General features: G+C 52.7%; 2 protein-coding genes across 5 annotated transcripts in view; both read left to right on the top strand.

Annotated features, from left to right (window-relative positions):
* The window catches only part of GOLGB1 (golgin B1), a 40,403-nt gene extending 29,589 nt beyond the window's left edge, over positions 1-10,814 (top strand). For 2 of the 3 annotated variants that reach the window (XM_042887789.1, XM_042887790.1), the window contains 8 exons: positions 613-791; positions 2,021-2,186; positions 3,036-3,167; positions 4,309-4,467; positions 4,587-4,681; positions 5,502-5,636; positions 8,412-8,520; positions 9,199-10,814. In XM_042887789.1, coding sequence (XP_042743723.1) covers positions 613-791; positions 2,021-2,186; positions 3,036-3,167; positions 4,309-4,467; positions 4,587-4,681; positions 5,502-5,636; positions 8,412-8,520; positions 9,199-9,333 — 1,110 coding nt within the window. In that variant the 3' untranslated portion in view covers positions 9,334-10,814. The remainder of the gene's footprint in view (positions 1-612; positions 792-2,020; positions 2,187-3,035; positions 3,168-4,308; positions 4,468-4,586; positions 4,682-5,501; positions 5,637-8,411; positions 8,521-9,198) is intronic. The other variant, XM_042887791.1, reaches the window with a different exon arrangement.
* A 1,499-nt stretch (positions 10,815-12,313) lies between these two features.
* HCLS1 (hematopoietic cell-specific Lyn substrate 1) overlaps positions 12,314-20,215 on the top strand; it is an 11,164-nt gene continuing 3,262 nt past the window's right edge. For both annotated transcript variants that reach the window (XM_042887801.1, XM_042887800.1), the window contains exons 1-11: positions 12,314-12,391; positions 14,234-14,317; positions 15,308-15,381; positions 15,470-15,599; positions 16,396-16,506; positions 17,108-17,162; positions 18,733-18,843; positions 18,999-19,109; positions 19,399-19,454; positions 19,761-19,830; positions 20,033-20,163. In XM_042887801.1, the coding sequence (XP_042743735.1) occupies positions 14,234-14,317; positions 15,308-15,381; positions 15,470-15,599; positions 16,396-16,506; positions 17,108-17,162; positions 18,733-18,843; positions 18,999-19,109; positions 19,399-19,454; positions 19,761-19,830; positions 20,033-20,163 (933 nt within the window). In that variant the 5' untranslated portion in view covers positions 12,314-12,391. The remainder of the gene's footprint in view (positions 12,392-14,233; positions 14,318-15,307; positions 15,382-15,469; positions 15,600-16,395; positions 16,507-17,107; positions 17,163-18,732; positions 18,844-18,998; positions 19,110-19,398; positions 19,455-19,760; positions 19,831-20,032; positions 20,164-20,215) is intronic.

Genomic DNA, 20,215 nt, shown 5'->3' with positions numbered 1-20,215 from the left:
GGACTTGAAGGTATGCTGAATATGCTTGGGGACAGCACTGAACTGGAAGGAGCTGCAGAATCCTCTGAGGGTGGAGAGGTCCTGCAGAGAGACCTTGACAAATCAGAGGGTGGGCAATCACACATCACATCACACATCAAACAGAGCAAGAGATTTTGGGCAGCACTCTCAGAAACATGGTTTGATTTGAGGCAGTGCTGTGTGGAGCCAGGAGCTGGACTCGGTGATCCTAATGGGTCCCTTCTGACTCAGGATAATCCTTTCTGTGATACTTTGTGATACTGTCCATGACTTCCCCCTTGTCCATCAGCATCTCAGTTATTTCTAGATTTATGTACCTTCTGCTTTCTTGAACTGTGCAGTGCTGCTGATGTGTGTCACGTCTGTGTGGGAGCTCTCAACTCACTGCCCTCTTCCACACAGCAGACTTCTTGGAGGTGCTTTTCTGCTGAACTCTTCTTAGTAGATGGCTGTAGTAGTTGATGTGAACTTCCATTGTCTCTGTCATTTGGATGTGATGCTGCAGTGAAAAGTGTTCTTAAATGCATGTAAATAACAGACGTAGCTGCTTGCTCAGTTAACATTCGTAGCAATATTTCCCTTTACTTAAAGGTGAGGGAGCTGAAGAATCTACAGCAGCAATACATACATGTTGGGGTAGAATCAGCTGAAAACTCTCGCTTGAGGGCACAAGTGCAGGAATACCAGCAAGAAGCAGATGAACAGCACCGCCGCCAGGAGCAGCTGGAGCAGGAGTGCATTTCCTACCAGCAGGAGCTTCAGCAGCTAAGGTGAGAATTGCCTTTCTCCTTAATGCCTCAGAGATGGCAATGGGTCCTTTTGGAGAGCAAAGCCCTGGGTGCCTCTGCCTTACTTGTGCTGCATCGCCTGCCCTCGTCAGGAGCAGGCACACGTTTCCTTGTTCAGGTCTTTGCATCAGACTTAGGGTGGGGATTTACAGCCCAACATTCTGGAGGGAAATGCCTGTGCAAAGTAGCTTAATGGCCTTTTTGGTTTTACTTGATGGGAGCATATAAACAGGAAGGGGAACGGCTGTTTACAAGGGTGGATGGTGATGGGACAAGGGGAATGGCTTTAAAGTGAGACAGGGCAGGTTTGGGTTGGATATGAGGAGGAAGTTTTTCATGCAGAGGGCGGTGAGGCACTGGCACAGGTTGCCCAAGGAGGCTGTGGATGCCCCATCCCTGCAGGCATTGGAGGCCAGGCTGGATGTGGCTCTGGGCAGCCTGGGCTGCTGGTTGGCGACCTGCACACAGCAGGGGCTTGGAACAGATGAGCACTGTGATCCTTTTCCACCCAGGCCATTCTATCATTCTGTGGTTTATTTCCTCCAGTGCTGGCCAATATCATCTGTTTCAGAGGAAGCATCACCTATTTCTTGTACTGCAGCTTATTTGTATATAATCATAGTGCTCTCCATTCTGAGCTGACAATGAAATGAACACTCTTTATTATCCGATGTAATTGTATAGAAAATACTCATTTTATATGATGATTTAATCCTTTGTTTCACTTGCTTTATGTCTTCGATTAAGAAAGGCTGTAATTTAAGGCTGGTGAGTTGTCATCCCCTCCTGGACCAAACCCAGTCAGGCACACGTGCTCTGTTCTAGAAATGGGAAAGAAGGAATTTCAGATTCTTCAGAGATCCCAAAGTAATGAGTGAGAGAATGACTGAGCCTGGAGGCTCATTTCCTGGGTAGCTCCTGCTGCACAGGTGGAACCAAGGCCCATGTCTGTGTGTTGGAATCCATGCAGTGGCTCTCATGTGCACATTTGACCGAGGTGGTGCTGATGGAGACAACCTCCTTAGCCCTGATGTTAGGGTTCCCGTGCTGAAGTGGTTTTGCTTTAGTTCCTTGACATCCAACTTATCTGGCATGGGGTAATGATAGGATGTGGTTGGAATCCTCCTTGGCTTGTTCTGAGCTGGGTGAATGGATGTTGTATGTGGTCCTGTTAATTACTGTGGTAATTTCCTTTGCGTGATGCTTTGCAGGCAAGAGAAAACTACCTGGGAAGAGCAGAATGGCAGCATCAAAGAGCAATACCTGGTGCTCATAGCAGAAAAAGAGCAGCAGCTGAGCCACTTGCAGCAGGTCGTGCAAGAAATGAGGCTGCCCCTCAGCAAGGCTCCAGCTGTAGAGGAGCAGTACCAAAAGAAGGTCGGTGGAAGTGCACAGATTCTGTACTGCATGGAAATGCAGCCAAATGAGGGCCTGTTGGTTGTATTTGGATTTTGGAGGTCAAACATCACGTGGACTGGTGTTGGTATTGCTGTGTGGCCTCCAAGGCCTGTGCCAACAGCACAGCTTGAAGCTTTCAGAAAGCTCTGCCCTAACCTTATGTGCTCCCCCCTTCGTTCCTGACATTTGGGACAGTGGGAGAGATGGGGTTTCCTGGGCACCTGAGTTCCCTCTGAGCAGTTCCTTCTGGAACCTCTCAGCTCTTCCAGTCTGATGATTTTAGAATTGCTTCTCACACTGTTCTGAACCTGAAGTCTTCCTTTTAGTTTTAGTCCTTTGTAATACCGCGTTCTAATTTTGAAGTCTTTTGCAGGATTTTTATTGCTGTTTGTATTAGGAAGAAATCTATAATCCTGGCTCATGCCCAGAGGGGCTGAGGGTTGAAAGTTGTACTTTCTGCCCTCTTTTTCCATATGACAGTTCTGAAAGTGGAGTGGAATCTGTTGAGGATTTTGCTTTGCTGGTCTGCTCGCCAGCTGCATGTGCAGAGCCATAGCATTACAGCAGGGCAGAGCTGTCCTGCCAACATCTGTATTGCTCTGGTGACACACTTTTATGTTGGTGAGGAGGGGGGAATCCTCTCTTATCCCTCAGATTCACGTGCAGATATGTAAAGAGAAGTCTAGAACCAAGTGCACCTGATATTTTTTTCTTCCCCCACTCCACAGAGTGCAGATCAAGTTTCAGGTGTGGGAACAATGTAGGGCTAGGAGTGGAAATGGACACAGATGGTCCTGTGTTGATTCTTTGTTGTTCTTTCCCTGTCAGATCAATCCAGAAGCAGTGAGGGGGGACTTCTCAAGCCCGGAAGCAGAGACCAAACATCTGAGGGCTCAGCTAAATGACAGCCTGAAGGAGCTGCACCAAAAAGAGCTCCGAATTCAGCAGTTAAACAGCAAGGTACCAGCCATGCTTCCTGCTTGCAGAGTTTGGGCTGAGGGATGTGGGGAAGTAGGCAGCCTTCAGTGGGGCTCGTAGAGGAGGAATAGGGCTTTGTATTCGTGTGGGCATTCACCACCTTTGTGTGTTTGTACCTTTGGGTACACAGAGTCAGTAGTGGTTAGAAGAGACTTCTGGAGGTGATCCCTTATGTTGTCCTGCTGCTCAAAGCAGTGCTGCCAGCACTGTTAGATCAGATCATCCATGCCCCTGCCTACCGTAGTGGTGGAAACCTCCAAGAAAAGGCATTTCCAAACCTCTCTGGGTCCTTGTCCAATGCTGCTCTTCACTTTCAATGAGAATGATTTTGTTTTTGCAAGCCACAAATAAGTCCCTTATTATATTTTCTGCTGCTGTCAAAGAGCTTGGCTCTGCTTTATGGCTCCCTTCAGAGTAATTGGGAACTGCTGCACACTTCAGCCTTTTCTTTCCCAGGATAAAGCAGTGCAGCTCTCACAGCCATCACACGCTCCGATGCCTCATCATCTTTGTAGCCTTTTTCTGGACTCTTTCTCATTTCTTTCTCCATTTTGAAATGAGGGACCCAAAACTGGTCACTGTCTGCCAGGTGTGCTCTTACTGGTTACCAAGCAGAGCAGATAGTAACTCTCCTCTGTCTGCTGGCCTTGCTTCTCCTGATGTAACCCAGAATAAAATGTTCCTTGCTCCCAACGAAGCTGTCTGGGCTGTACTCAGCTGGGCAGCTGCTGTAACTCCCCAGTCCTTCACAGCAGAGCTGTTGCCTTGGCACTCTGACAGTCCTGTGCTGGTGCATGGACTTTCCATCAGGTGCAGAATTTTTGCTTCCCTGTATTGAACCAAAGGTTCCTCTGGCTTGAAGTTTTGGGTCTTATGTCAGCCACTTCCACAGATTTAATTCTGGGAGGGAAGAGAGGAGCAAGGAGCAATCCTGTACATCGTGTGAATGTTTTAGGGCCACCTGTGCTGGAGACCTTGCCACAAGCTGCTGTTGGAGGACCTTAGAAAGGGGCACTGTGGCAGCACCTACATTCTCAATAGAATTCTTACCCTCAGTTACACGGAAAACAGTTTTGCTGTCACAGAAATGTTTGAGCTCTTGACTCAGGATTTGTCTTCTCAGCTGTCTCAGGTGTATGAAGAGAAAAACGCCCTCTCCCTCCAACTGCGCAGTAGCGGCCGAAGCATCTGTGAGAGTCACCAGCAGTACAGCGAGGTTCTGAGCCGCTGCCTGGTGCTGGAGAAGCAGCTCCAGGAGCTGCAGGCTGCAGACAAGAGCATGGTGAGGGTCCCTGTCAAAGGGAGGGGGAGGGCAAGACGTCCTGCAGGTGGCTCTGCTAAGAGAGCAGCGCAGTGGCTGGCTTCTGTCCTCTTCATTCAGTGCCCTCTGCCTTCTCTTAGGGGTCGTTTGCAACTGATGCTGCTCCCGGAGCACCCCAAGAAAAGAATGAGCCTGGAGGCAGTTACACACCGGAGCTCCAGGAGCTGCAGCTGAGGTACTGTGGGACCAGGAGGGGTTTGAGTCCTGATGGAGGTCCTGGGGCTGGCAGGAGCCTGGCTGGGCTGCTCCATCTGAGCTCTCAGCACTTCTGTTCCCCAGCAGGACCTTGCCGAGTGGAGGAGCTGTCACACATGCTGCACAGTTGTGCTTAGCAATGTCTCCTTGCACAGGACTTCAAGCAATGGAGAGTAAACATAGGATCATAAAGCCACAGAATGGTCTGGGTTGCAAAAACAGTGCTCATCTGGTTCCAAGCCCCTGCTGTGTGCAGGTTGCCAACCAGCAGCCCAGGCTGCCCAGAGCCACATCCAGCCTGGCCTCCAATGCCTGCAGGGATGGGGCATCCACAGCCTCCTTGGGCAACCTGTGCCAGTGCCTCACACCCAAACTTGTAGTAGCAGTTATGATGGACCATCAGCAGCCAAATTGGCATCTCTGATTTGATGGGCCTTCCAGGTTCACTTCCAGAAAGTTCAGTGACCTTCCAAGTGTATGAATTAGCACAGTCTCAATGCTTTTAGCCCGGGAATGTGTCTGTGATTGAGATCTAGCATGTGGCTCCTGGTGCCCTTTGTAAGCAGCTTTTGGAAGGTAGGATCACATACACTCCTTTCTGATGTGACACAGGAGCTTCGAGAGGCTGCTCTTCTTCCTGCTTTCCAAATAATTCAAGTATGGTACTGAAAAACAGCTGTCTTCTGTGCAGAGTGGAAGAGAGCTGGCGTCTGTTCACCTCCTGCCTCAGTAAATAGAACAGAAGCAGAGCAGGCCAGGAATTAGCCCTCTTTGACACATGCTTGCTTATTTTCTGACAGGCTGTCCGAAACTGAGCACTTACATAGCAGCACGAAGCAAGATCTGAGATACCTGGAGGAGCAGCTGGAGGAGGAGCGGGAGCGGCGCGTGGCTGCCGAGGAAGCGCTCTCAGCAGCTCAGGATCAGATCAGCAGGTGGGGACAGTGGTCAGAGGGGCAGAGCTGTCCTAAGAGTGAGATCCCAGCTCCCTAAATGACTGCTCTGTGTCTGTGCTTTGGTTGTAGACAAAGGCAGATTGCAGCGACTGAGTGAAAGTTGTGGTAGGATGAATTCTGGCCAGGAATGCCAGCTTTCCCAGTGAAGCAAATCATCAGAAAATATAATTTGTGGACTCAGAATTGGCTGAAGATTTTTAAAAAAAAAAAAATAAAAAAAAAAAGTTTTTCAATATTTCTAGGGGTTTTGTCTCCTCAGTAATCACCTGTCTGTCTTGGGTAAAACAAAAAGTCTTGAATTGAGAAATTTCCTTAAATTTAAATTTATTGCCAAAAAGACAAAAACTTCGGATACTGAGAAACAACTAACCTAGGGTAGACCTTTTCCCTCTGCCCCTTTTTTGGCTCAGCTTCGGTCTGGATATCCTTCCCCCCCACTTTCCTCATCTTCAGTCCCCTGGTTTGCAATTTCCATTGCACCCAGTGCCTTTGCTAAGGCAAAAGGTCGTGCAGGGGGTTGGGATAGCATGGGGTGATCAGAAAGTCACAGAACTGCAGGGTTTGGCAGGGACCTCAGGAGATCACTGAGCCCAACCTCTGCTAAAGCAGTTCCCTGCACAGGTTGCACAGGTTGGCATCCTGAGAGGTCTTGGCATTCTGTAGAGGAATATCTCTACAGAAGGAGACCCCACCACCTCTCTGTGCAGCCTGTGCCTCTGCTCCGTCACCCCGATGGAAAGCAGTTCTGCATCTTAGCACAGAACTTCCTGTGTTCCAGTTGGAGGCCGTTGCTCCTCGTCCTCTGGCTGCACAGCACCGAGAGGAGCCTGGCCTCATCCCTGTGCCTCCACCTCCCTTTAGAGGTTCAGGAGCATCATCCTCTATGATCCCCTCTCAGCCTTCTTTTCCCCAGGGCTGAGCAGCCCCAGGTCTCTCAGCCTGTCCTCGCCCAGGAGATGCTCCAGGCCCTTCATCCTCTTTGCGGCCCTCTGCTGGACTCCTTCCAGGAGATCCCCATCTTTTTGGAACCGGGAAGCCCAGAACTGGACTCATGATTCTCAATGTGGCCTCACCGGGGCAGAGCGGAGCGGAGGATCACCTCCCTCCACCTGCTGGCCACGCTCCTTTTAATGCACCCCAGGACCCCATTGGCCTTCTTGGCCACCAGGGCACACCGCTGGTTCACGGCCAACCCGTTGCCCACCAGGACCTGCAGGTCCTTCTCTGCAGAGCTCCTCCCCAGCAGCTCATGCCCCAACCTGCGCTGATGCATGCAGTTATCCATCCCCAGCTGCAAGGCTCTACACCTCATTGGGTTCCTCTCTGCCCAGACAGAAAACAAAGGAGTACATGCAGCATTTCTCTTAGAGAGAAGCTCGATCTTGGATGAGAAGCAGCCCCTTTGTATGTTATTGATAAGAGGGAGTAGGATGCTGCTGCTTGGAGGCAATGGGCTGGTGCTGTTGGGTTCATTCTTCTTCCAGAGGCAGTCAGTAGGTGCTGCTGCTGCTGCTGCTTTCCATTAATTTCCTTTAAACAAGAGTTAATTTTTCACCTGGATTCCCACTTTCTCAGGCAGTGAGTTGTTCCTTTTCTGGTTTTGTGCTGTCAGTGGGGTGTTGTTTTCAGGATGCCTCCTGTATGAAGACTTCAGCCACACTTCAGGATTGCATCCCAGGTTTGGTTACTTCTTGGTCCTGATGCTCAGCTGGAGTTTTGGGCTGGCAGGTTTTTTATCCTCCCGTTTGTGTTTCAGCAGCCATTTAATATTAGAAGGTCCACATGCCACCCCCTGTGCCTTCTTATGTGCCCCCTCCCAAGCTCTTTGCTGCAACACCTTGTTCTTCATACCCACAGCACCCTGGATGTTGGGTTCCTTGAGAGATGCTGTTGTAGTCAGTAGAGAAAAGGAGGCTGACCTGGCCTGGATGTCAGGCTGAGGAGCAGCGAGCCCTGTGCCTTTGTCTTGTTGTTGACTGTAGAAATGAATCTGGTCACTGAGCTTTGTTGTAGCTTCTTGTGCTGCATGCGTCCCCTCGCAGTTTTAGTGCAGCAATTCAAGTAAATCTCACTATTAGAATCTTCTGCGTCACCGTTGTGGTTTTCCTTCTGACACAAATGCTTATTCTGACAAAAAATAATGATCTGGATGGAAATACTGGCAGCTGCTACACAACTCAGGCAACGTTACCTCTTTCCAGCATTAAAGTCTGTGGAAGTTCCCTCACTTCTTATCACCTGATCTCAAATCACTGATACTGACAGTGCTGCTTTCGTGCTTTAACAGTATCTTACCACCCTTGAAAGTCTGTCACTGGGAAATAGTTAGCAAGAACCAGCACTGCTGGGGGCAGAGCTGGCTTCCAAGTGCATTTCATGGCATTTGAAAGAGTTCAGTCACCTGCCTTGGCCTCTGGTGAGTCACACACTATGAAATTCCACTGACAGCCAAACAGACACCTCAGGTAAGTCCTGGTTTGTAATTCCTGCAAAGAAAAAGCAGCACCAAAAGAAATTGAAGAGCTGTAAAAGTGATGGGAGATGAGTGAGGAAAGAAGGGCTCCAGCTGAGCCCTCCTGTGTATAATTTATATGGAGATCACAAGATACCAACTCTGCCCCAGTTTCACTACCGTCCAGAAATTGGGAATGACTTCATTTTGAAACCACATCTGAGGAAATCAGACTGTTGCTGCTTGGGTCACCCCGTGGTTCTGCTCGTTGGTTTCATGGTTGTGTGTTTGTTTTGTGCCAGGTTGGAGTCGAGTGAGTGGACGTCCTCCCTGAGCACCACCAGCATCAATATGGCTCCAGGTCACGAGCATTCCCTGCTCATTGACTCCACGGATAATGACTTCAGCAAAGTAAGGATTTTCTCTCACAGCTGCCAATGGTGTAAGAAAACGTGAGCTGAGAACTGTGAGCCTACAGCAGCAAAGTTCTGCTGTGGGCGTCTTTGAGTCAGTTTGGGTAGTGGGTTTGTGTGGCTTTCTGCTCTCGGCTTGCTCTGCTGGTTTCTTTGTTCTGTGGCTCTGCCAGGAGAGCTGACGTTGACTGAGGACCCCAAAGGGCCCCTGTGGGGGATCACCATAGGGCAGCCCTGCTCAGCAGGCCCTGAAGTCCTTTCAGTGGTGAGGCTGAAAGATCTCAACAAATACACATTCCCTTCCTCCAGCCTGGAGGGCAGGGTGAGCTGGGGTTCCTAGGAGCTCGAGTTTATAGCAGAAAAGTACCATTGGTCCTTTTGCTTATATTTCACTTGAGGGGCTAAGATGTTTGTAAGGAGCAAACATAAGGGGAGGCGTTTTGTGCCCTTTCTTGAAGAAATTGAAATTGAAGAGAAGCTGGCTGGCAGAAAATCTAAAGAGAGCAGCTCTCCTGATGGGGAGCGTGGCTCTGGAGGTCAGATCTGCCACGGAATGGGTTTGGAAAAGTTCATGCTGATAAGCTTAAACTTCTCTTTGTGGTCAGGGCTGTGGGGGAGGGTCGCTGGGCACTTGGCCGTTCCTGATGCTCGACCAACGTCTCTTTCCCTCTTGCAGACTCGGAATATCCCTGGGCTGCGGCGCCTGTTACGCTCTCTCTTCCGCTCCCGGACCCACTTGCCCATGCTGGTGGCCCTGTACCTGCTCGCTCTTCACGTCCTGCTCTTCCTGTGCTTCACAGGCCACCTCTGAGCAGGAACAGCGGCCCTTCCTTGAGCCGCAGCCCTCTGTGGTCCTGGGCCAGCACTCCCCACCCACAGGGCAGCTGAAACGGGCGCTTCACCCACCGCCTTCTTTCCAAGTCCCCTGTGGGCAGCGCTGCCCGGCGGTTGATGCGTGCGCTGGCTGCTCGCTGTTGGGATGGGCAGCAGGCAGGGCTGTTGCCCACGGTGTTTCCAGGACATCTCTCACTTCATGCCGTGGTTTTAAATGGTTGAGCAGCACATCTTCGGAGCTGGGGTCCTCCTGCTGACAATCACTGTATCTGTTCCTGTACCCGGAGGGAGCACCGCTCATTTTACAGAGCATTTGACAGCGGTAGGAATGAGTAAATTCTTCCTGAATTACTGCAATTCTTCAGTGCTTCCAGAAAATGCCAGATCTTCATTCACCCTCATCCTGAGTCCGCTGAGCTCGGGGGGAAGCTCTGGAGCTGTGCACCAGGGAGGGAAGCTCCTTCCCTTCCTCACGTCTCCTGTTTGCTCCGTGGCTCAGCGCTGCTTGAGATGCATATCCTAAGGAAACTGTGGACACTTTAAGGAATGTGAACTTCACATTTCCTGCTCAGTTACATCTACAGTTGAAGTAGGGCCAAAATGAGTACATCTGGACCTGCTGAGCACTGCGTTTAAAGACAGCTGTATGTCTGCTCTGACAGCCTTGTAAAATAGCTTCAGAAATGTAATTATTGAATATGAGGCAAGAGCTTTTTATCTCTCACTTCAGTAAGCTCTCCAAAGGAGAGCAGCTGTGCTCCCGCTGCGCCAGCTTAAACCCATATGGGCTGTGTTGGAGGGTTCCGTCATGTGGTTCCAGCACAGGGGCCTGAGTCAAAGGCAGAAGATCCAGAAATGAAAGGGTTCCCCCAGCACTGGGGAAGGGAAAGGAGTTCTGGGCCTTTGGTGTCACTGCTTATAGAGAAATTGTGCAGCGCTGGCGCTGGGCCCTGGGCTGTTCAGACTCTGAGGCAAACTGTGGATGGATTTGATCGCATGGGATGCGTGGGAAGCTGTGCTTTCCTATAGAACTCCTTGCACTGTCGTAGAATGGGGACGGTCCTCTTCCAAAGGGAGAATGTTGAATGCAGGGCTGGTTGAGCTGAGCTTCCTGCTGTTGGCCACAAGCTGCAGTGCACTCAGGGTCCCTGCTGGGAGGGTCCTGGCTGCTTTGTGGCACAGCACTCAGCTTGAGTTTCCCACGTGGGAAGGAGGGGTTCTGATGCTGCTGGTAGCCCAGCAGTGCCCAGCTGCTGCAGAGCCTCTTTGAAGGTGGGTTGAATTCATCACTGTACCTAAAACAATGGGATCTCTGGCAGTGTGGGCACTGCATCTCCCTTTGTGTGCCATCTGATGATCTCTGTGACTTTCTCAGCTGCATCTGTGACCAAAAACTTTGCCTCTATCTTCCTGGGGCGTGTGCTCCTGTATATAATAAAGGTTATTTTTCAGATGGAAGCTGCGTTTTGTCCCCATGTGAGCATCAGAGGTGTCCACAGCCCTCTGTGTGCATTTCCTTATGTGTTCGTTCCATCAGATCTGTTTCTTCTGATTGAATGCCCACACAGAGGCCCTTTCACCTCTCACATTTTGGCATCTGCAGCTTCTGGCTGCCACGACCAAAAAAGTTAGGAATGCTGTGGTTTAAAAAGCAGCTCCAATAAATCCAAAGGTCTGCTGGGGTTTGCTTTTATTTACTCTCAGGTAGATGTAACCCAACCCTGCACTGGAGTGGTACAACCCACAGGGAAGACGTGGTGGTTGGTGCCCATGGGCTGGAATCACAGAGTCACACAAACACCAAGGGCAGAAATGACTGCAGGGTCACTCAGTCCAACCATCCAGCCATCCCCAATAGCTCTCACTAAATCATATCCCTCAAGATGTGCTGCTGCCTGGGGTGGGACGTCCAGCGCCATCCTCCTCCATCCTTCGTTGCCAAAGAAGACTCTTCATGTTCACTGCTATAATCTGACAACGCCATTGGAACAGAAGTTAATTATAGGGTGCTGTAAGAATGATGGCCCCGCTGCATTTAATGGGTGTGAGAACTACAGGTAAGGTGAGTTTCCTTAGAGCCTGTGGTGTGAGTTTTCTTCAGAGGACTCAAATTCAGGGCCTGCCCATCCACAGAGCTGAAATGAGACCATTTGGGTAAATTGGGTTTGTTAAAGACGTGGCATCCATACGGAATGGTTCAAGCTTGGATTAAATAAAGTAACAAGAAGCTTTGAAGGAGCTCCTGCTCCGATGTCACAGCATGGCCAACAGCTCTGACCTAATGGAAGACGTGGGACTTCAGCTGATGGTTTCTGCTTCAAACATCTCAACCTTTTGCATCCTCTGGTGTGGGCACTGCAGCCCTGCCTGCCTAATCTGCAGGAAGCGTCAGGCCGTGGCGCACAGAACTGAGTGCTCCAGGAGCCGTCCTTTGCATCTCTTGACTCATTCTGAAAGGAGGTCGATTTGGTTTCAGAAGTTCACTTGGTGCAGAAGTGGTTTGTGCCTGTTCCACAATTGGGCATTTCCAGCAGTGGGCAGCGAAGGGAGAGTTTGTGTGAACGTGCTTAGGGCTCTTCACCTGCATCCTTCCCGTATTCCTACCTCAGATTATCTGTGGGTCATATATCCGTATCCGTGTAGACATGTAGGTATATGGATACGTAATGCATATGTTTGGGTTTTGAATTGTGCTGAGCCCAGCATTGCACTGACACTGCAACCAGCAGGTTTGCAGCTCTCTTTTTTTGGGATCTCTGGCCATGGGGGTTCAGGCACCTCTCGGCAGGAGCCCAGCTGGAATCAACATCGGTTTTGGCACAATCCACGTCATCGTGCCCTGCTGAGCTCTACCCACTGACGGAGCACTTTGTGCAGCAGCGTTCACCTCGTCGGAGTGCAGGGAACTGCTGCGTTGGGGGCTGGGGGAGGAAGTGCAGAAAACAGGAACCCAGTGCAGCCCTGAGGCTGCTGTGAGAAGCAGTGCTGCACCGGAGGACTGTGAACCCATCAACGGAAGAGGGGGGCTGGGAAAGGTGAGGATACTGGGGGGTCCTGGGGGTGGGGAGTGGGCAGCAGCAGTGGCAGAAGTGCTTTGGTGGGCACAGAGAGCCACTTCCTGGGCACGGGTTGATGGCGCTCAGCATTTACTGCTGGTTGGTTCTTCAGTTATTGTTGGGTTTGTTTTTTTTGCATTTGAGGCTCTAAAGAGCCATTTTTCCCACATGTTAGCCATCTGCGTTGGGGGAAGAGTGGGAGCAATGCTGCACTGACCACCTGCTTTGGGGGAATCACAGAATCACCAAGGTTGAGAATGTCCAAGATCACGCAGTCCAACCAGAGGAAGGGGGGGAAGGATGATGGTGGGGGAAGGACGGGGCCGATCCCCGTGGCTACGGTTGTGGCTGTGGTTTGTTACAGTTCCCAGGATGTGTGGTGGGAGGTGCTGGGGAGGAGGTGGTCTGGAGTCACCTGGAGCAGCAGGCAGACCCCAGAGCTCCAGGTTGGAGTTGGGGTGGCTGCCCAACGGCTGCCCTCGGCTGGAAGCCCTGTGCTGGGTTGTTGTTGCTGCTCTACGTACAAATGGGCCATAGAAGTGTTTGGAGTGAGAGATGGTAAAAGGTGAGGACAGAGAAGAGATGGAAGGCGCTGTTGGGTTGTTCCGCATCGTCCGCACCCACCTTCCTGCTTCCTCTGCTCATCATTATCACAGAAGCACTGAATCAGAGGATGCCTTTGGTTGGAAGGGGACCTTAAACACGATGTGTTCCAACCCCTCTGCCCTGGGCTGGATCCTCCCAGCTTGGGCTGCCCAGAGCCCCATCCACGGCCATGGGCACCTGCAGGGATGGGGCACACGCAGCTCTGGGCAGCAGTGCTGGGATGATTTATTGGCTGTGCTCTGCAATAGGGCTACTGCCATACAGAGCTGTGCTTCCATCGTTACCACTATTACTATCATTGCTGTTGTCATTATTTTAACTCCTGAGGGTCAGATCCTTGCAGTAAAATCTCCCTCAGTCCTCCACCCTCGGCTTTCTGCCTGGCTCCTTTCAACCACAAACTCCATCCCTGCTCTGTGCTTTCAGTTCCCTCCCCCCCAGCCCCTCGTTAACTCGTGCAATGAGCAGCGCTGCAGGTCCACCCGCTGCTGGGATGGCAGCTCCCAGCTCAGCACCTTGCACTGTTAGCAGCTGCCCTGTGCACAGCGAATCAGTGAATTGAGGATCCCTACAAAGCCGCCCCCATCCCTCCCATCGGGTTTCCCCCAGTTGATGTGATGTTCGTGGCAGTATGGGGCACGGCACTGCAGTTCTTCTCTCTGCCCCACTGCAAAGCTGCAATGTTGGGCCATGGCAAGAGCAGCCCCAACATCGCCTGCCCCACGCAACCAGACTTCCTTCCGCTGCTCTGCAGGCGCAGCGCTGCCTGGGAGGGATTTTTTTTTGTCTTTTTTTCAGAGTCATCCTGAAAGTGAAATGCAGGAGCTCGAGATTTCGCACTATTTTTGTTCCCTGGGCCTCTTGCCTCCTCCAGGCTCCTGTGCTTTGCTCCGAAAGCAATGCCTGTTTATTTCCGTGGAAGCACGGAGGCAAAGAGCACAACACTGCCAATTGATAGAGCGAATTCTCAGCTACAAAGCACTCTTCTTCAACATAGGCACTCCCATTCGCCGTGCATTTTCACTGGCAATGAACAAGAGCCCGTTTTGTGCCATGCTTGTACAAAATCTGCACCAGTGGAGGCTGCAGGGCTTCGAGCACCCGATGTGATGTAGATGTCCCTGTTCAGTGTGGGGTGTGGGACCAGATGTCTCCCCTCACTGTGGTCCTGCCCCACACCCTGTGGTCCTGATGATGCCGTGTTCCGCCCCACAGATGTGGAAGGCGGTCGTGGGCCACGACGTGTCGGTGAAGGTGGAGGCACAGAGTGATGACTGGGACACCGACCCCGACTTTGTGGTGAGTGCCTGCAGGGGGGTCAGCGTAGGGGGGGGGGGCTCTTTTGCTTTGGACAGAAGTGTTTTTAGTTTTGCATTAGGGGAGAGTCTGTGTTGAAAGGGACCTTCATGCAATCACAAAATGGTTTGTGTTGGATTTGGAAGTGACCTTCATAGAACTACAGAATGGGTTGAGTTGTAGGGGATATTCATAGAATCATAGAATGGTTTGGATTGGAAGGGAACTGCATCAAACTGCAGAATGGTTTGGGTTGGAGGGGACTTCATAGGATCATGGAATGGTTTGGGTTGGAAGAGACCTTCTTAGAACTATAGAATGATTTGATTTGCAGACCTTCATAGGATTATGGAATGGTTTGGTTTGGAAGGACCTTCTTAGAACCACAGAATGGTTGCATTGGAAGGGACCTTCTTAGAACTATGGAATGATTTGAATTGGAGACCTTCGTAGGATTATGGAGTAGTTTGGGTTGGAAGGGACCTCTATAAGATCATAGAATGGTTTTAGTTGGAAGGGATCTTCATAGAATCATAGAGTGATTTGGGTTGGAAGAGACCTTCTTAGAACTATAGAATGGTTTGAGTTAGAGATTTTCATAGGAATGGTTTGGGTTGGGAGGGACCTTTATAAGATCATGGAATGGTTTTGGTTGGAAGGGACCTTCAAAGAACCACAGAATGGTCTGTGTTGGAGGGGACCTTCAAAGGATCATGGAATGGTTTGGGCTGGAAGGGATGTTCATAGCATCACAGAGTGGCTTGGTGCCACTCTCTGCCATGAGCAGGAACAACCACAACTCCATCAGGCTCTCTGAGCATCCCGTGCAGTTCCTCACCACCCTCAGCGAGCAGACTTCACTCCCTACATCCAACGATTTATCCGTAGTGCAGCACCCATCGGCCCACCCCCACCCCTCTCCTCCCGTCCCCGCGGTGCCGTCGGGGCTCTCCGGGCTCCGGGCGGCGCTGACGGGGGCGCTTTGCTCCGCAGAACGACATCTCCGAAAAGGAGCAGCGATGGGGGGCGAAGAGCATCGCGGGCTCCGGGCGGGCCGAGCACATCGAGTGAGTGCAGTGGGGAGAGGAGGGGAACACGGGGGGGGGAGGCGGGGCTGCAGGACCCCGCAGCGCAGCGACGCTCCCCGCCCCGCAGCATCCATCAGCTGAGGAGCAGAGTGTCGGAGGAGCACGAGGTCATCAAGAAGAAGGAGCTGGAGAGCGGCCCGAAGGCCTCGTATGGCTACGGGGGCAAATTTGGCACGGAGCGGGACCGAATGGACAAGGTAACAGCATTGAAGGGGACACCCCTGGGCTCCGTGGAAATGTCCGTTTTCTGTCCCTGTTTTCTGCCTCAGCCCTGAAGGAAAGGTGTTCCAAACACACGTGTCAGCCCATAGACTGTCTCCAAAACGTGCTTGAACCCATCCACGTCATTTGTCCCTGCTTGCAACACTCCCCTCATGGAGCTCTGTGCTGCTAACAGCTCAGTCGGGTGCCTCCATACTGGGTTTGGAGAAGCAGTGAATAACAATCCCACCCCCTCACAGCACACTTCCTCACGGTCACACAGACTGTGAGGCTCCATTCTGTGCCTGCTGCCCCTCATCCAGGCGCTGGGCACCACCAAACAGAGCCCAGCCCCATCCCGCTGACTCCCGCCCGTCACACATCCGTCAGCACGGCTCAGATCTCCTCTCTCCTCTTCTCCAGGCACGCAGCCCTGGGGCTCTCAGCCCGTCCCCATCAGGAGGTGCTCTGTGCCCCCCCCCATCTCTGCACTTTTGCGGGGCTCTTCAAGCGGTTCCCATTCTGCCCTGAGCCTCACGCTGGTTGCAGGGCTGCAGCTGTGCCCCCCAGTGCAGAGCAGAGGGGAGGAGCAGCTCCCTGCCTTTATATGCAATGCACCCCAGGCTCCCATTGGCTTTCTGGGACACTGCTGGCTCATAACTGGTCAACAGTTGGTCAGCCACTGATCAGTCAGGACCCCCAGGTCACCCCCCGCTCATTCTGGCAGCAGAGCAGAGCAGTCCCCATCCGTCCCATTGCTCCGAGCTCACACCCTTCCTCCTCTCTCCTCAGTGTGCCGTGGGCCACGAGTACGTCGCCGATGTCGGGAAGCATTCCTCACAGACTGATGCGGCTCAGGGCTTCGGGGGGAAGTACGGCGTGCAGCGGGACCGAGCCGACAAGGTGCGCTGGGCAGAGCAGAGAGGGACGCGGCTGGGGCCCGTGCTGCATTGCGATTACTGATGCAGTTTGCAATGCGCTGACGCGTGCAGGGCTCGGCGTGCTGTGCACCACGCTGCGACGTGCAGCTCAGCTCCCGTGTGCAGGGCGAGAGCTGATAGCTTGCAGCACACGTGGCCGTGAGCTCTGCACCGACGTCTGTGCGCTGTGCCCTGCAGGCAGTGCCGTGTTTGCGTCCCGCCTAGCGCTGCTGAGGGAGCTGCAGTGGCTCTTGTTTGCAGCCCAAGTGCTTTCTGTGTGCATGTATGGCATGCTGCCTCCATCCCATGCACGTCAGCTCCTGCTCAGGAGTGTGTCATGCACCCCTGGGCATGGCCGTGCATCCTTGGGTACAGTCACGTGTCCCCAGGGCTGCTGGTCCCCGTCTCTGTGCTGCTTTCTATGTGCATGCATGGCATGCTGCCTCCATCCCATGCACGTCAGCTCCTGCTCAGGTGCTTTCTATGTGCATGCATGGCATGCTGCCCTCCATGCCTGGGGTCAGACCCCACTGCTGGTGGGACTCAACACCCAGCACAGCTCCATTCCTCCCTTTGTTTTCCAGTCAGCGCTGGGGTTTGAATACAAGGGAGAAGTGGAGAAGCATTCATCCCAGAAAGGCAAGTCCATGGTCCACACTTGGACCTCGGTACTCTGCAGTGCCCTCCTGCTCCCAGCATCCCATGCTGGCTGCTGCTCACAGCTCTGTTATCCCAATTCTGCCACTCGGTGCAGATCCCCATTCCCAATGGCTCACCCTGCTGCCCTGTCCTGTCCTGCTCTGTCCATCCCTATCACTGCTCTCTTTTGCTTTGCTGGAAACTCCTGGCTGAGCAGAGAGGACCCCCCAACCCCAATCTGCTGATGGGTGAGCGGTGCTCCCTCCTGAACCTTTAAAAGTCCCTCTGAGGAGCTGCTCTGTGCAGAACGCAGCACTGAGGGATATGAGAAGTGATTACACACACACACAAATAGATATATATATATAAGGAAAAAGCACAGCAATGGATATGGCAACAAAAGGCTCCACTGCACCCAAACCTGTGCAGAACTCTGCAAACTTAGAGGTGTGCAGAGGAGCAGTTGCGTTCAGAGGGAATGCTGCAAGATCTGAAGCCAAGGGTGGAATATTCTGCGGCCAAGAGAAGGTCAGAGGGCAAAACCCCTCATTGTGCTTCAGGCCAATGTGAGAAGAGCATCACTGCAGGGGAAAAAAGCTCGGTGCTGTGTTCTTTTCGGAGGAAACTGCAAAAGAGTGAAGAAGTTTTGAGGCATTTGTAGTTGGTGTAAAGAACCAGAGGCAGTCGTGACACCACAGCACATTCTGCATAGGAAGTCAGTTGTAGACATGGGACTTCAGGCTGTGTGGAAGCACAGAAATACCTTGGAGCAAAACAAAGATGTAAGAAATAAGGAAAGAAGTTGCAGCAGACGCCCACATCCCTGCAGTGTTTGGTCCTAGTGATGATGTCCCTGTGCTGGAGCCTTTAGTGCTGAGGTAACAGCTGGAAAAGCTCTATCTGCTGGAAGCAGCACCTGGGGTGTTTGTTTTGTGATGCACTCCCCCTCTTAAGGTGGGATATGGTGATGGGGGGCTGTGAAGGGATCCCTATGGAGCCGGTGGGTAGGACAGGGGCTGAGATTTTGGAGGATGGTGGCCTCCAAAAGGGGGGATGATGCTTGGAGGATAAATGAGCAGAGATACAGCGGTTACTGTGGGATGCTTTGTAGGGAATGTAGGAAGCGGAGGTGTAAGGAGGATGGGCTGTGCCTCCATCCCAATGAGACAGAAGTGGAGGGACCACGTCTCCAGGAATGTATCTGTCAGCTTTTGCCAAGCTCCCACAGTTGGTGGTTTCCATGTGGGAGCTGAGGTTCCACGGTGGCAAATGTCAGCCGTCCATAAATGTTTGCCATATGTTCTGTGATCCCAAGGCCTCACTCCATGCCACGTCCCCACTGCCCATCGCTGCCGTCAGACACGTTGTCTGTACCCCCATTACCCCAGACCTTCATCTCAGTGGCCCCTGGGGTGCTCCCAGCCTCCAACCCTGCTCTGTTGTCCTCCCTCCCCACTGCTGTTCCCTCCTACATCTCCGCTGTTGTTCCCAATCCCTGCTGCCATTCCCCCACCCCTGCTGCTCTCCCCCTCCCCGCAGCTCCCCAGCACCTCACTGCACCCCCCCTCAGATTACTCCAAGGGTTTTGGTGGCCGTTACGGTGTGGAGAGGGACAAAGTGGACAAAGCAGCAGTGGGGTTTGACTACAAGAGCCAGACGGAGAAGCACGACTCACAGAAAGGTGATCACCCCTTCCTAAGTCTAGAGCAGCCTATAGAGTTCTATAGGGGCACTACAGTCAGCACTGCAGCCCCACGCTCACCATGCTGATGCTTTTCCCCTCCTCTCTGTTCTCTGTTCCCCTCTGTGCCGTGATTGGGATCCCCGTGGCTGAAGATTATTCGGTGGGCTTTGGTGGGAAGTTTGGAGTCCAGAGGGATCGTCAGGACAAGAGTGCTCTGGGCTGGGACCACCAGGAGGAGGTGCAGCCCCACGCCTCCCAGACAGGTACAGATGGGCCCGGAGCTGACTGTTCACACTGCCAAAACCCAAATGCAGCATAGTGTGGATGTGTGGGCAGCTGGGGGGCACTGTGAGCTCCAAAGCAAAGGGTGAACTTGGCCATAGCAGGGCTTGGAGTGTGGCACAGCAGATTGATGGGGGACGTGGATACACATCCCTGGGTCGGGCTCTCTGTGCCTGTTGTAGTTTCCATGGAAATAAGTAGGAGGTATTACTTTCGGAGTGACCTATGTAATATTCTAAAATATAAGTTGGTTTCTGATTCTCCATACAGACTATGCCAGGGGGTTTGGAGGCCGCTATGGGGTCCAGAAGGACAGGGTGGATAAGGTGAGTCTCTGATCAGTGCTCTTAGAATCACTGAGCTGTAGGTTGGGAAAGAGCTCTGAGATCTCCAACCTCAACCCATCCCACCCATCCCACTGCCCACATCCCCCAGTGCCACATCCCTGTGCTCACTGAACAGCCCCAGGGATGGGGGCTCCCCGCTGCCCTGGGCAGCTGTGCAGTGCTGACCGCTCTTTGCAGCACAGGTTGTTCCCAATTCCAACCCAGCCCTCCCCGTTGCACCCAGAGCCCATCCCCGCCCGTCCCATCCGGGGGGCAGGAGCCGACCCCCCCCCCCTCCTCTTGCAGAGTGCTGCTGGCTTTGACGAGATGGAAGGTCCAACGTCCAGATATGAGAAAACACGACCAGTGGAGGCAGGTGAGAGAAGCATGTACCCAACCAGGGCTCGCTGGGTCCCATCTGCCCCGGTGGCAGCGCATCACAGGCACTGGGCAGTGCTGGGGGGTGAGGAGGGCAGCTGCAAGGAGGTTCCTCTGGCTGCACCAGGTTTCTCCTGGTGCTTGGGGCAGAGAAAGGAGCCATTGGGCAGCCTGCATCAGCACTATCCTCCATGCATCAGCTTCCAGCAGTGCCAGCAGCCTGCGGTCACGGTTTGAGAACATGGCTAAGTTGGCAGATGAGGAGAGCAGGAGGCAGGTGGAAGAGGAGCGGGCCAGGCGGCAACGGGAGGGCCAGGCGGCACGGCGAAAGGTGAGCCATGGCCATCACCTCCCCATGGCCATCACCTCCCCATGGCCATCAC

Source organism: Lagopus leucura, unplaced genomic scaffold, assembly GCF_019238085.1.
Source record: "Lagopus leucura isolate 7727_CA_CO unplaced genomic scaffold, USGS_WTPT01 Super-Scaffold_100122, whole genome shotgun sequence".
In the NCBI taxonomy this organism is placed as follows: Eukaryota; Metazoa; Chordata; class Aves; order Galliformes; family Phasianidae; genus Lagopus; species Lagopus leucura.
Note: the sequence above shows the minus strand (reverse complement) of the source record. Positions and strands in the feature narration are given on the sequence as shown.